The sequence below is a fragment of the Kogia breviceps genome, chromosome 7 (genome assembly GCF_026419965.1).
Source record: "Kogia breviceps isolate mKogBre1 chromosome 7, mKogBre1 haplotype 1, whole genome shotgun sequence".
NCBI lineage: Eukaryota > Metazoa > Chordata > Mammalia > Artiodactyla > Physeteridae > Kogia > Kogia breviceps.
Genome location: NC_081316.1, coordinates 30,831,991 through 30,848,456, shown reverse-complemented (window position 1 = coordinate 30,848,456; position 16,466 = coordinate 30,831,991). Strand labels below are relative to the sequence as shown.

General features: G+C 42.5%; 1 protein-coding gene across 1 annotated transcript in view; it reads right to left on the bottom strand.

Moving 5' to 3' along the window:
- Nucleotides 1-16,466, bottom strand: part of LGR4 (leucine rich repeat containing G protein-coupled receptor 4) — a 97,494-nt gene that overhangs the window by 27,561 nt on the left and 53,467 nt on the right. The window contains exon 3 of the mRNA XM_059070748.2: nt 313-384. Within this exon, the coding sequence (XP_058926731.1) occupies nt 313-384 (72 nt within the window). The remainder of the gene's footprint in view (nt 1-312; nt 385-16,466) is intronic.

Here is a 16,466-nt window from a genome sequence, read left to right as displayed (position 1 = left end):
GAAGTAGAAACAAAACCTTAACAGTGAAGCTTAAATATGATTTTGATTCAATGCATTAGCCACACAAAAATCCTAACATTCAACTGTAATGCACTAGAGGTCAGAGCGCCTGTTATTTAGACATTAACTTTTGTTATCTAGATCCAAGGTTGCCTAAATCAGCCTCTAGCCTCCCACACTACCCATTGGCCACTCCTTAAATCTTTTAATCCTGAACTAAAAGAAACTGTGCTTAACCTAGCTCCGAGCATGTTGACTACGCAGAAAGAAAATACACAGCCAGCTGTGAAACTCTAAAATTGCATTACTTACAGAACTTTGAGTTCTTTCAACCCCGACAAGGCCTTTGGGTGGATAAAAGAAAGGTCGTTGCCAGCCAGTCGTCTAGGAGAAAAAAAAAGTAGCAAGAGAAAAACAGTAATTCAGACTCTTAAAATTCATAACTCACAATAACCCAATCTGCTAATTGAAGCTCTACATTAAACATCTCTCTAGTCTATCCGACATTAAACATGGACTTAAACCTCTGCTAAAGCAATCCCAAGGTTCTTCCAGTGAGATAAATACCTCTAGAAATTTTTTTTTAACCTCAATAATTTAAACAGGCACATTTTTATTCTGGTGAGGTCAAGCAAGCCAAAACATATTGGACCAAATTAAGTTTGCTATTCATGGTCACTCTCTGCCGCTTGCGGTATTTTCCAAGTGCCTCATAAATACAGAGCACTGGGCAGCAAGCAGGAGTTTTATACAGATCAGAGCACACCAGTCTGTCAAGGAATGAATGCCTTCGGGAGACAAGGAGAGCCTGTTATCTCTCCATAACCAAGGGCACCATATTCCATGCAAAAGAGAGGCAAAAAGTGAAAGTCACTGTAAGCATAACTTTCCAAACAAAGGCATGTTTTTTTTTAAAAGATAAATGTTTTCCTAAAGAAATTTCAAAGTGACAAATTTAAGTGCGAGTAAGAAAAGGGTAAGAAGTCCTTGGATCCTTTTGTAAGAAAGGAGCACGCAATTCATCCTGAGCCCCACTTTTTCTCCCATTTTCCCAAACACTCAGACATGGAAGGAAAAGTTGCACAGAAAACTTTAGGGAGAAGAAGCAGGACAGCAACTAGTATGAGTGACTTGTAAACAGGTGAACTGGAGGCAGGTTTTCAAGTACAGCTGACCCTTGCATAACAGCGGGTTTGAGCGGCATGGGTTCACATCCACGCAGATCTTTTCCAATAGTAAATACTACTGTACCACACAGTGCAAGGTTGGCGGAATCCGTGGATGTGGAAGAACCTTGGATAAGGGGTGGGGGTGGGGGTGATGATAAATTATCAGTGGCTTAACCCCCATGTTATTCAAGGGTTAACTGTATTGACTTAAAAATGATAGTTGCGTGCCCCGATGATTAAACATAGGACTGTTCAGCTTCCTGGTTCCATCAGGGGAACTCTCTCAAGCAATGAGATTCTGTATGTGTGATTTTTTAAAAAATCTTTCTCCCCATCATGTCTTAGGATCATAGTCATCAAGTCATATTAACTCCTCCTCATCTAATTTCCATTGTCCTTCCTCTTCTTTCTGTAAACACCCTGCCCTCCTGAGCCTTATTCAGCAATTCATTCATTCACTAAAAAGTTTCATTCACCGATTAACAAATATGAGCACCTATTCAGCTCCACGCAGAGGACATCCTCTCCTTAGACTTCAAGTCACCCCACTTCAATCTGTTCTTCTTAGACACCCTGATTTTAGGGACATAAGGAGGGCTCCTTTACCCTTCCTAAAACTTGAAGTCACAGAGATCTGAAACTCTATTTTTTAGATGCATTATTTTCTCTTGAAGTTTTTGTCCCAGTTAAAATGCAAATAGCCCTGGAAAGGATAATACTTGATCCTTACTAACTAAGCCTTAACACAGAAATGTGTACTGAAGGGGTGTGTGTGTGTGTGTGTGTTGCAGGGAATGGGAAAGTGAAAGAGGACTCAGAAACCAAGAGTAAGTGAGTAGAATTATTTCTTCAATTGCAAGGACAACCATGGTGGATTTTCAGGCAACCCTACAGGTTTAACACAGGGTTCATGACCCTAAACTAAATTCTCCCTAGAAAGCCCTCTCACCGTGCACGACTTTGTTTCTCACAAGGCACCCTAGCACCTAAGCTCTAAACTGCATGCCCTTCAAGGGCATCCCTCAACCCAGGCTCACAACAGCTTACTCTGCACCATCAGCCTCATGGCCTTTCACCTCATGGGGTCCACCATATGTGAAATGAGGGACCGCAGAAGATGGTGTTAAGACTTTTCAACACTTCTATTTAAAACTATTCCTCCTCAGCAAATCCTCTGGGCTCTAGGCTAGCCAGCTTGACCACTATGTCTTTAAATGCTTCACCTCACAACCTCATCTTCAACCCTTAAATCCCCGACTCCAGCGTGACTTCCCTAGAAAATGTCAGTTCTTACCAACATGCCTTATGTGTGAATTCTTGGAAGGCATAACTAAACAGGCTACCTTCTACTGTCTGTTTCTAGCACATTCGTTTTATAGGCCAAGTACAAAAGCTTCCAAGAACAGAACATGCCTCTCACAATTCTGTCACCACTTACCAGCGTGTCAACCCATTAGTCAGAAACTGCATTCTCAGCATTTCCTTCGTGAAAACAGATAGCATCCTAGAGTCTACCTTAGCACAGGCTTAGCACAAGCCCTCTCGAGGGGCTTTCTACACCCCAGACTCACTAATTACATTCAACTGATAATGCTCATAGCTGTAATGCAGTGTTTAAAAGGTTACATTTTATAAGATCAAATTGGACCATAAGGAATAGAAAGAACCATAGCCTCCTTCCCCCCAGGGCAGCAAATGGTCACGTGACCGTGTTATCTGAAAGACCAGCCTTAAGAAGCTCAAGTCCACCGAAAAATGAACACTGTAAACAGACCAAGGCTGTCACAGGATTCTTGTGCTTTCCTCTCTTACTTTTGAATGTCCCCCTATCTATGGGCTTTCCTTGAGGAGTTCAGTCTATTGTACCAGGGCTCATGAAAAGAGGATTTTACAAGGTGACAAAGGAAGTGGCAAAGCACAGAACACCTGATTGATTACCTTTACTTGTCAACAGAAAACAGTGTTGAGCCACATTAACCAAAACATTTACTTCCTTTTCCCAATGATCTGCCTCTTTATAAGCCTGGGAAAACTAAAGGAGCCTAACTTCCAAAAGCATCCTTTCTTTCTACACTACTTACAGTTCAGAGAAATGACCAAATGAGCTGTACACATGACTTATCCTGAAATCCAGGCCTGCTCTCTGGAGAAGCCAACACTGCTAGGATTCGGGTGGAGGCGGTGATAATGCTGAGGAAGGGGGGGCTCACACCACTCTGATTACTTCGTTCCTTAGGAGAGTAAACAGATCAGGTGGAACCTTCAGGCATGTATCTACCCATGTTTACCTAGCTCCTGGGTTAATGAATAATAAACACCGCAGCCCAGTAAAGCCTCTGCAGCTTCAGCAATGGCACCCTCCCAAGCCTCTTTACATTTTGCTGATTTTATGACCCAGTACTTCTTATAGTAGACCCTGGGGATGCTTCATGTCCAAAAACTCAGATCCAGGAGAGAGCAAAGTGAATAAAGAACAGGGTTAGGGACAAAGTCCCAAAATCTCTGGGAGAAAAAAACCTACCATGTCATGTGCCCAGAGCAGTTGCAGGCACTGAGCTAGGTGGTTTACATTCTTTCCTTTTAATCATCTCCTGACAGTGGCCTCACTCCTGAGTCCCTGAGAGGTTAGGTGACTTGGCAGAAGTCACACAGCAGGTAAGTGGAGGAGCCAGCATTCCAGGTCTCACCTGACTGGCTCCAGTGCTTATCCCAGTCCTTCGGCAACTCGATGCCTCTGGTGTGTCACTGAGAGGCTGGGAAATAATTCCCAGAAGGTGAAACAAAGGGGACCTGGGCATGTTAATAGCCTGGTTTGAGGAGGAACAGCTCTCACCCAGCAGACCAGTGCTCACAGCAGGGACTACGGCATTAGGAGCTCAGAACTGCAATTATGGAGGAATTTCCCCACAGCCAAAAATGACCAGCGGGAAACGGGGCAAGATGGGATCCCTGGGTGGCTAAGGGTGGCGGGTGGCATGCCCTGAACTCACTCTGACTCTAGGGTACAGAACAGCCTCCACTGTGCTTTTTTAGCAACTCCCAAAGAAAAAGAGAGGGCTGATCACCCATGGCCCTCTACTAGCAAAGGGCAGCTCCTTCCACTTCTAGGCCTGCATTTGTCTGCGCTACACCCAACAGTTTTCTCGGCGTCTCACTTCATGAGGACCTACTGGCTGGCTCCAGAAAACTTTTTTTAATGTGGTAAATAATGATATTTATATCTTTTACTATTCTTCCAATGACTGTGAAGCCCTAAAGAAAAAACTCACTAGGGTGAGAACAGAAGAGTGAAAAGCGGTACCATTTTCTGCCTGCTAAAGGTGGGCGGGTCCCAGGCATCACTGCCTACCCTTCTGCGTCCCATAGCTCTTCAGTCTCCAAAGCCCATAGGAAAGTCTCATGCAAAGTCTCCATCCATCCACTCTTTTACTCTTCCTCCTGCCACCTGAGTCTAGACCCTCATTTTCTTCTTCCTGGATTATTGCCATGAACCTCCACAAGACTCCTGCCTCAAACCACTTCATTATAATACTGTGAGATCTCGATCTTAAAAAGCACAACACTGAGCATTTTCCCAAAGGCTTCTTTTCCCCCCACTGTATTAGCTAGAACTTCAGGATGATCCTCTCTTCCCTTTTCACCTTATTCCCGAATGTTCCTTGTGTCCTACGTTTTATTTTATTTTATTTTATTTTTTTTTTGCGGTATGCGGGCCTCTCACTGTTGTGGCCTCTCCCGTTGCGGAGCACAGGCTCCGGACGCACAGGCTCAGCGGCCATGGCTCACGGGCTTAGTTGCTCCGCGGCATGTGGGATCTTCCCGGACCGGGGCATGAACCCGTGACCCCTGCATCGGCAGGCGGATTCTCAACCACTGCGCCACCAGGGAAGCCCCACTTTTATTTTATTTATTTTTTTTTTTTTGCGTGTCCTACGTTTTAGGACACCCTGCTTTCCCACCTCGGACTCTTTGCTCAATCACGGCACTGCCTTCGTCTGAAATAACCTCCACTCCAGCCTCTGCCAGCTGAAACTTTATTCATCATCATTGCAAGCTGGATGCTACCAACAATGTGGAAATATTATGATATACCCTCTTTCTTGGATCCCACAGGTTATCAGACGCAGCTCTCTTGTCGGGTACACCTTATTTTGCCTCTGGTTACTATGAACTTGTTGCAACTCCTTCAACTGCATTATAGGTGCCTTATGGGCAGTGACTAGGTCATATTCATTTTGGATCCTCTTGTGTGGGACCTTAGATGAAACAGACACTCAGTATTGGCTGTAATGCCTCACCTAAACCCCAGTATAAGACTCTGGATTCAAAAAAGATAACACTGCTATTTAAGGTGTGGGGAAAGCTGACTTTTGCTTTTCTGCATGTTTTCTCCTCTTGTTTCATTGCTACTCCCCCACTCCCCTCTGCTCTCCTAACGGGACAGAACTACTTGGGCTTGATTTGAAAGTGCAATGGCAACAATTTTCTCTCTTCACCTGTTCCGGTAGTATATTTTCTTAAGGAAGTGGGATGGACCTTGAACATGAGAACACCAATCTCCCAGTCAACAGTGTTATCTCAACACACGCTGGGTCGCGCGCACAATCACACAGAATTAAAACAAGTCTAGCAGGACTTCAAATGGGGACACAGTCTATCTCAAGGCAACTCCTATTTATTCTGCTTGTTAAAACAGTCCCAGAAGCAGAGATGGAGAGGGTAGAGACAGAGAAAGGGTGGAGGAGAGGGAAACAGATCCATTAGCCTTCCACGCTCCCTTCAGATTTGGAACTGTTCCAGGAAACAGGATACAAGTGGCTCAGCGTATAATGTCTTTATGAGTCTGTTTTGTGTGCATTTTTATTCATAAGGACCATGGATTCACATTAGGGGCTCCTTTGAGGGGAGGCGAGAGTTTTCAATTATATCCTCGATTCTTAGTGCGTATGCTACATGATATTTTCTATCTGCCATCCCTCCCAGAAGAAGGAAAGCAGGTACAGTGCTGGTTAAATGGACACTGGTCCATGGTCACCTGTGCCAGGGGGTTCATACCTTCATGAGATGCGCTGAATAGACTGGGATTTCTTCACTTGGGAAGCAATTCAAAGCAACAAGGGATGCGAGTGTGAAATAGAGAGTATGCCAATTGGTGTTATGTCTCTGAGAAGTGCCTGGATTTAGGTTTCTTCTGGTCTATGACAGAAATGTCCCCGTAGCCATTTGGCTGGAATTCCAGCCAAGAACCAGTGGGGTAAGGACTATACTAGCCACACTGACTAGACACAGGGGCTGGCTGGGGGGAGGGTGGAGGGGGGGTCAGAAGCTTCCAGCAGCTGTTGTGAGGAGCGAACGGAAGGAAGCAAAGCAACTGCAGCAGGAAGGCCCAGGCCCCAGCCTGCGCGCCGCACGCCAACAATAGATATATGCTTGTGGCAATTTCTCTGTCCCCTGGTGGAGAGGACCTGGACCCTAGGTGATAGAACCACAGCCTCCCAGCCGCTCACACACCCACCGCCACTTTGCAGAGGTGGTTACCGGATGGCCTGGCCTTGTGGCAAGTCCTGCCAGAAGAACAACTGTGAGCGCCACCCTTCCCTTCTGGGCCCTGTTTATCTACCCCTTGGCCACGGCTTCTCGCCTCCCTCACCCTCACCATTTCTTTCCACACCTACGTGTCCCCACCCCCAAGAGATCCTCGTTCAACGCCATGCATACGACCTCTCACAGATGGGACCCACACACATCCGGGCTGCCCCTCCTGCGATGCCATTAAATTCTCTCGAGTGGGTGCACCAGCACGGTGCCACGCTGCGCCAAGTTCCACAGATGCAACCACGAGCCCTGACTCTGCCTTCAGAGATGGCACATCCAGTTCAAAACTGAACTAATTGGGCCAGGAAGTACCCGCACGGGAAAGCGTCCAACAGGAGGTGAGCGACGCTCTCCTATTAAATATAATTTGACATCAGCAGGACCCAAAATGTTTGCAACAGTTTTAAAAGTAAAATTTTTAAAAACTTATAATGTGTACCTCTAATAAGTCCTTAATCATCTATTTATTTATATCTTAAGGCCTTACGATGGGCTCAGAACTCTGCTGGATCCTGTGAAAAATTAAGAACTCAAGAAGTGTACTGTTCCCATTTAGGGATATTTGGTATCAGTACATCTTAACAAAAACTAACATTTGTGTAACAGTTTTCATTGTCATTACCCCCACCATGTTGCAGTGGGCCTGCTCCTGTTATTTTTTTTTTTAAACAGATGAGGAAAGTGAGCCTCTGTTTCCTCTGTGCCTTGTCTAAGATCCTACAGCATAGCTAAAGAATGTAAATCTTAGAAATAAAATAAGGTAATCAAAACAAAATAAGGGAAACTCTAGAAACAAAACCATGTTGTTTTGTGACTAACTTTCAAAGGACCAAAGGATGTGGCTGTTTTCTTGGTAATACCGAGGGCCAACAACTGACTAGCATCCTTGACAGTTCTCCTTGGACATTTTTCCCGCCAAGGTTAAATAAACTTTATCCGCCACAGTACAGCAGAGAGTCCTGAATCAACTAACAATATTTTACCCTATTTCTTCACATACCAGGGAAGAGTTTGTAAACTCTTGTAAAAATTAAATATATTTTTTTAACATGCATGTATTAAGAACCCTTATTATTCCCAAGGTTTTTTAATATAGTCTTCCTTCACAGAGAAGGGGAAAATTATTTCATATATATCATATTACATAGTTACCTAAATGCACAAAAATGAAAGCAGTAATGCTTAACAAAAAATAAGCTTGTCCTTGCTAAAACTCAGTCTACAGGCCATCTAGAATTCTTCCACATACTAAAAGAGCTTTATTCAATTCAAAGAAACTTAAGTTCCACAGGCACCCAATTGCCCTTTTGTGTCTCTCACTTCCTCTTATAGTAAGTAACCAATAGAAGACTTTATTTTATAGGTAAATCAATAAAAACCCCGGCAATAGTTACATTTCCTGAGCAAAGTTTATCCTGACAACCTAGTCATTTATCTTCTGGCACTAAACACATGTAATATCTAGCCATATGAGGAAATATGTTACAGCTTAAAAAAAAAATTACAGCTAACATCAACCAACAAATATTGACCTTCTACTACAAGCCAAACACCACAGGTACGGCAAAGTCAAGTACTGAGTTTTCCCAAGACATTTCTCATTTCTTTTCTTTTAAATAAGGATAATTCATTAAACATAAGATGTCAATGGAATTTAGTTTTTATATAGGCTGATAATAAACTCAAAATAAGATGAGATCCTTTGTCTTAACCCTTCCCTCAATTTCAAATTCAAAAATGTGGTCACTGTCACCAAAGGTCATGCAGGAAGTGAGTGCCCATAAGTGCTGCTCTTAGAGGAAAGTCCGTGGAGTTGAATAGACAGGTGCGCACTGACATGCTTACAGCACAAAATAACAAGGCACTCAATCCAGCACTAAATGGTGAGGGGCAGAGAAAGTGCAAGAGGAATTTGGATAAGGACCAGGGAAGGCTTCTTATGGCAGAAGGGGCTCAAAATAGACTGAATAAAATAAGATGTGAATTGGATAGAGAGGAACTATGGTGCATACTGTTAGTTGCCTACCACACACCCACTCGAGCCTTCCTGGCACAGCCTCGGTTTATTCAAATATGACTTAGCTCCATGAGTAAATTCTGATTGGTCTTAACCAATCATGCTGAGAAAAGAAATTACATACATATACTAAGAGAAAAGTCGGGAAGTATAAACAACAAAATATTAACCATGGGTATTGCTCAGTGTAAGATAATAGGCAATTATTTTTCCTCCCTTCTCCTTATCTTTCTATGCATCCAGACTTTAAAAATTGAGTATCCATTAATTTTAGGATCATTTCCTTACAAAGGCAAGTGCATCAATGATACAAATATTTCTAGCAGCTCTAACATAATCTTTGATGTACACATAAAGTCCAGCAGGGGAAAATGATGAACAAATTCTGAGTTAAAATTCTACTAAAGCATAAAAAAATTGTGTTAAATAAGCATGACTTGGCTAAGAGTGGACAATACATGAAAGAAATGACTTAGCCTATTTCCTTACTGGAAAATTCAATCATGCCAGTAGAATATTCAAGACATTTTCACTTACTTGTAGTCAGTACTACTTTTAGTCAAAGAACAAGTAATTAGCTTTGATTAAAATAGGTAAATGAGCCAGCAGACTGTGGTTTCATTGGCCTCTCTACACTTTCTGAATCCCAGCTGAAACACTTTAACAACGAACTGTTGATTCTCCTGCTTGATTTCCCCTAGTTGCTTATGAAACACTAACTTATCAAACCCCAATTCTGAGTATATCACTGCCTCTGCTTCTAAGCTGCTAAGCACTATAGGACAAAGTTACAGAGCCTGTTGGTTCCACTGTAAATTTATATTATCTAGGCTTTAACCTTCCTATTCTTCAGTGATCCTTTGACCCAAGTAAACAAACATTTCCTACAGTTGTCTCTACTCACTAGGTTCCAGTGAGCCGTGATAACTATGGTTTCTTTCTCTCAGGTGTGTCTTCCTTCCCTCTTCTGCTTCCTTTGGGGGACTTCTTCTCTACTCCAGGCAGTCTTAGTGAGGATGAGCCCAGGACCCAGGATGGACCATACCAACCCAAAGAGAAGAGAGTGACTGGTTCAAGGACAGGCACATGAAGCCAGCCCGGCCAACGAAAGTTCTCCTAGGACTTTTCTACTGAAAGCAGCAAGGAAGACTTTAGATACTCATCTTGGATCTCAAGATGCGAAGACGTACGTGGGGGCTGCTGAAAGTTATTTCTCCCACTATAGAACAAAGAACAAAGCCAAAACACAAAAGTACAGACAACTGAAGCTGAGAAATGGAAAGCATGAGAAAACTCTCACAACTTGAAACCTTGAGATCCAGGACCATCTGAAGCCAACTCCACCTCTAGACTTCCTAGATCTACATGAAACAATAAATCCTCTATTATGCCTCAGCTGGGTTTTTGTCTCTTACACCCTGTGGACTCCTGTCAGATAGATACAGGACATATTCCAAACTTTATCTTCTCTCCCCAAACCAGAAACTACCTACTAGCAGTCCCCAAATGCCTGCTTCATGATGAACTTCTTTATCTCAAAGTTACTCTCACAACCCTCAGGAGAAATGACTCTTTAAAAAAAAAACACAACTGGGCTTCCCTGGTGGCGCAGTGGTTGAGAGTCCGCCTGCCGATGCAGGGGACGTGGGTTCGTGCCCCGGTCCGGGAGGATCCCACATGCCGCGGAGCGGTTGGGCCCGTGAGCCATGGCCGCTGAGCCTGCGCGTCCGGAGCCTGTGCTCCGCAACGGGAGAGGCCACAGCAGTGAGAGGCCCGCGTACCGCAAGAAAAAAAAAAAAAAAAAAACTTAAATTCAAGGCCTTTTCTCATAATCTGGCTGTGGGCACCTTTCTCTAGCATGTCAGTGTTGATCCTTCATTTCTTGTGAAAAACCTCCCCTCCTGCAGCTCCCCGGGCACAGTTCTGCCCTAGTTCTCCTACTCCTCTGGCACTCAGTCTTCTTCCCACACCCTGATTCAAGTGTTTCCCAACAAGTTGTCTTTGGCCTCCTTCCTTTTCCTTCTACCCTCTCTCCCTTGGCAAGTTCTTTCAACCTAATGTTTCCAGTAATCCCCCCAAACTAAAAGACTCTAAAATCTATACCCATGAAACTCCATTCTATAATCCACACCCATAAATCTCTAGTCTCAACTCCACACCTATATTTCCAGACACCCCTACCCACCTCTCACCTAAATTCAAGATGTATGTTCAAAAACTGCATAGGCTGTCTTCTCTTCCGAAACAGTTTCTCTTTCTGCATGGTCTTTCATTTTGTCAAAGCACCACCAGACTCCTGGTAATCTAAAAATGAAGTGTTATCGACGACACCCCCTGTCATCCCAGCTGAGATGTCTTCTTGCTTCTATTCCCATAACATCTTTGGCTGAGTTACCTCCTCTCTCTCACTGCCTCTCATCTACCCTAGTTCAGAGTCTCACAAGTCTCACCTGGACTATTGCCATTATCATCTTCATCTGTCTCCTACACTCTCTCAATCCCAGGCATCCTAACCTCTGCTATGAGATTATACTGATGGAAGGTCACATCTGATCAAGTCATTTCCTAGCTCAAAAAACTTCCATAGCCACTCAAAACTTGACACTCCTCCACGAGCCTGCCAAAAAAGGTCCTCAGCCTGGCCCTGAACTCCTTTCAAGGTTTCTTTCCCATAATTTCCTTTCAGGAATTCAGCCCTAAACTCAAACCACAGCATTCCTCCTCCCTGTCCCAGTCTGTCGCCATATCTTTGCTCATCCTCCTTTTTCCACATCTCCTCATGAATAACTCCTACTATCCTTCGAGGCTCTCCAGAAATGCCAGCTCTCTGATGAAGCCTTCCTTAATCTTTTTTGCCAGAAGTTATTTCCCTTCTCCTTTGAACTCCTGTAACAACACCATTCATTCATCTCTCGAAGGCAAGAATCCCAGTTTAATTCAACACTGCACATAGCGCTTTACCTAACACAAGTTTGGTGAAGCAATGGATTGTCTAATAAGTCTTTCCTCATCCTTTCCACATCTACCAGGCCCATTACTAACATGCTGTGTGACCTTGGGAAAGTTACTCAACCTCTCTGAGGAAAAACTCAGCTTCCTCATCAGCAAAATGGGAATAAATATAGCTTACAGAGTTTTATGAGTTAAAACAAAACAATGGTTGTTCTAGGAGGGCCTATCTGGTACACAGTAGGGCCAATTAGTACAAGGTCCCTCCATTTCTCTTTTCGTCCTTATAACCTAATCTGAGAGCTCTCCACATGACACACAGGGAATGTATGAATCAGAGCATTGATACTCCTCTGTGAGATGATTATGTACTTCCCAACAGCAAGTGTAGGGATCATCGCTACCAAGTCATCCTATTAGAGCACTAAAAAGTGGGACAAGAGAATGCTTCAAAGAATGTAATATTTTTAACTGTCAAATATCACTGGAGTGACTGAGGAACTCTCTTGCCTTTTGGGGGAAATTATTGCAGTTGATAAAACTTATCTGAGAAGGCTTCATCAAAGGAGTAAAAGCAAGTCAAACGTTAGTTTGGAAGCAAAGGAAATGCCTTGTAAGTACTGGAAGAGAACAATCGTCAGCTATTTTCTAGAACTCTAAACAACCCAGTAAGACTATTTGAGACTACTTGTACATCTCAGAGATATGAAAGGTGACAGGATATTGTGGACATGGCACTGAACTAGGTAGGTCTAATTCTGGCTCAGATACAAACTCACTGCGGCACTTGGAACAAGTCACTCATCTACTTCTGAGCCTTGATATTCTCATCTATAAGATGGTGTGGCTAGACCAGAAAACCTCATTCTAGGAAGACCTTGTTAACGAGTGTTTTGTTCAATGAACTTATTACTAAGGGAAATGTTGGGCAGCCAACCACCTTTGATGGTTTGCTGTGGACATACTTAGAATTGTAGACGATAGTAAATAGATGTCCTCTTAAGCTTCCTTCCAATCCTGTGCCTCTTGAGGCAGTATCATAGCTTAGAAATTAAGAGGAAAGACTTGAATCAGATCACCATGTATTCAACTCCTGGCTCTGCTATTTACTATATGACCCAGGGAGTTTTTCACCTCTCTAAAACCTCCATGTCCTCATCTATAAATTAGGGTGATGATAAATTTTATCTACCTCATCGGGACAGGGATCTTGTGAACATTAAACCAGATAGTATGCACTAAGTTTTTAGTACATAATAAACTCTCAATAAATGTTGGCTGCCATTATTATTTCTATTGAACCCTAAAATAATTTCCCTTTGCCAGGCTTGACCAATTTTAATTATAGGCAGTAACTCAGAGACCACAAAACATAGTTTTAGAAATTCAAAATGGATTAGCACGACAGCAACCAGGTGCAACTTGTGGTTCTAAATTGTATCCTGAACCAGAATTTTTTTTTTTTTTGCTATAAAGAATATTAGTGGAACAGCTATCAAATCTGAATAAGAATTACAGACCAGATAATACATATCAATGCTTGTTTTCTGAGTTTGACGACAGTACTGCAATTATTTAAGCAAACGTCCTTGTGTTTTTGGAATAAACAATGCACTATTTAGAGGTAAAGGAAAATTATGATTACAACTTACTTTCAAATGGCTCAGAAAAACATGTACACACATTGAATATTGTGTGCATGTATGTGTGTGTATACAGTCTTATATGTAAGTATTGGCTAAATTAAAGTATTTAAAATTTTTAGTTTTGACCCACTCTTTATCTCCCTGTTCAAATTACTTACTAGTCCTCTTCTGTAAAGTAATGCCTCTACTTAGAATTAATTGTCCTACGCACCAAAAAAACAAGTACTCAGAGACCTAATTTTCACTTTAGCATTGCAAAGAGCTCCAAAGTCAAAGTACATTTTGAAATGGATAGAACTAGCCCAGTCTTATAGTATGTATTAAACAATAACTGTGCAAGTGCCAAAGCTGGCAACGGTTTCCACTGCTGTTGCAACATCTAAGCTCAAAGTAACATCCATGGATTTCTCCGTGGGAGCCTACAGAAAAGTACTTGTATATTCCTTCTGCTGTTTCTAATTAAATCAATTTCACAACTCCACATTTCAGCCATTGCCTAAATGGCTACCAATGCCCCGACAGGTCCCAAGGAGAGCCAAAAATAGTTGTGGCAGCATCACATCAGACAACCAATCCTGTGGATGCTAAATTAATATTTTCCAAAAATTCTGCCTTTCCTTTCACGTCGCTAACGGAAACCTATATCGGCATCGGCCCACTCCAACTCCCATCTCCAGACAAAACAACCTCTCCCCCAAATACTTCAAGAAAGACTGCAATGTTTAAGGGGATTAGTGAAATTTACATCACTCATGTCCGTGTAGCACTTCATGGTCACAAAGCACATTTAGGTAAATAATCCCCTCTTCCCTTTACAATACTACTGTGAAGAGTCCCATTTTAAAGAGTAGGAAACTGAGGTGTGAACATCAAGAGACTGTCCCAAGATTTCAGACATTTTATGGACTGAATTCAGGGCGACCCTATGTTTTTCGATACCCAGAGAAAGAAGGGGGGAAAAAAAAAATCAGTGAATGGCATCTAGTCATTCAGGACAAAGAATCCTAGTCGCCTCCCTATCTATCGCTCACCCTCATATCCAATTCAACTCCTTCAGGATAAAGTCTAGACTCCTTAGCTTAAAAAGTCCCCTGATGATCTGGCCACATCTCCTAACATTTCTCTACCTTTCAGTATTTCACATTTCTCTGTATTTCAACTGGAATATCTATCAACCTCCTAACACTTCCTAAGTGTCCTAACACTTCTGAAATGTCTACCTCCATGTCTTTGCGCATGCTGTAAGGTTCTTCCTGGAGCTCCCTCACTACCCATCCTCACCTGGCTAATTCCCACGTGTCCTTCAAGACTCAGCTGAAGCTATTCTGGAAAGCTTTTCCCAAATCCTCCAGTATCAAGTAAACAGGTTATTTCAGGCTTCTGCTGACCCAGCATTCACTTGTTGGACAGTCTTTACCATGTCGCACCAAGTGTTGGTTCCACCTCTTCCTCTGGACCCATGTTATCCAACTGAACTTTCTGCAATGATGGAAACTTTCTATATCCACGCTGCCTATCACAATAGCCACTAGCCACAGGTGGTTTCTGAGCACGTGAAAGATGGCTAATTCAACTAAAGAACTGGGTTTTTATTTTAATTTTAATTTTCGTAAATCTAGATTTAAATAAGCACCTGTGGCTATAGCACAGCTCTGGACAAACTGTCAGCTCCAAGGACAAACACCACACTTACTTGTCTCGGTATCCCTGGTACCGACCACAGGACCTGGCACAGAGCAGGATTCAGTGTTTGTCGAAAGAATAAGTGAACGTGTAAGTATCTATAAACACTTATTAAGTTGGAAAGTGATTCCACCCAATATTCCCAGCATTCTGGATTATCATATAAAATTCGGCCAAACCAGTCACATCTTGTAAAGCGCACCTTATTAACTATCATGAGGGGAAAAAAAAAAAGTCCTCAGTAAATCACTCATTTCTGCTCAGGGCATTTTTAGCTTCACAATCACGCTTAAATGACTTCCAGATGACTTCTGGACAAAGGGTGACGCTGTTTATGAAATATTACAATACTCATGCAGCATCATTTTGGAATGTCGAATTCAACTGCAGTGTTTTATAAAGAAAAAACATGGGCTTTTTACCCTGATTCTATTAACATAGAAAAGAAATTCCCTTGAATGCCTTAAGTATTCCCAGCATATTAAAGACTATTCTGAAGAATTCTGTAAAATTAACCATCAACTCTTCTGACTGAATTCGTTTTTGAAATCCCATACAGTACTTGGAGAAGCTGTACAGACTTGATTTGACGGGCTTCCTCACTGCCATGAGCAGAAGGCAGAGAGAACATGACCTCCTACAAAGGACTAGCAGTCAAATCCAATTTGGTTCCAATTAAAACTCTCGGTTGACATAATTCATGAGCTTGACATATGCTCGGTCATTTGAGATTTTAAGAAATCCAAGATGCGAACTTCACAAAGCAGAGATTAACCAGGGCAGACTCCGCATCCAGGCACCCACTACCATATCCCTCCGAGTGCGCTGGGGGGCAACCAAAGTCATCGACAAACTGGTGGGCACACACCGCCCACCCAGAGCAAGGAGGGCTTCTCCGTTTCCCACCCGGTGCATCTCACATCCCTGGTGGTGACACAACGGCTGAACAACTGCTCATTAATGGCCTTTCGCTGTATAATTACTTCTGTAAAGGGAGACTAATCCTAAAGTCTAAAACTGTACATGAAATGAAAAGAAATAGGTGAAGCATCCTAGAGCTTGATTGGGTGGGTGGGAAGTGAGGGATTCAAATACATAGTTCACTGCTTTTTCACTGAATTTAAATGTTTAATTAAAACTGAAGAGCTATTTCTTACAAAAGAATTAATGTTCACTCAAGAAAAAAATAAAGTAAAAACATACATTTAAACCTTGTACCAATGGCAACAGTTGGTATATAGGCTGCAGCTTTGTTTCCCCTTTAGGCACTTTTAAAATAGTGAGGTAAATACCAGCCAGCATTTACATAACACTCTGCTTCATGCACTGTCCTAAGTATTTAACATCTATTTAATTCATTCTGTCTTATCTGCACCTTAAAGACAAAGAAACTGAACAGAGGGAGGT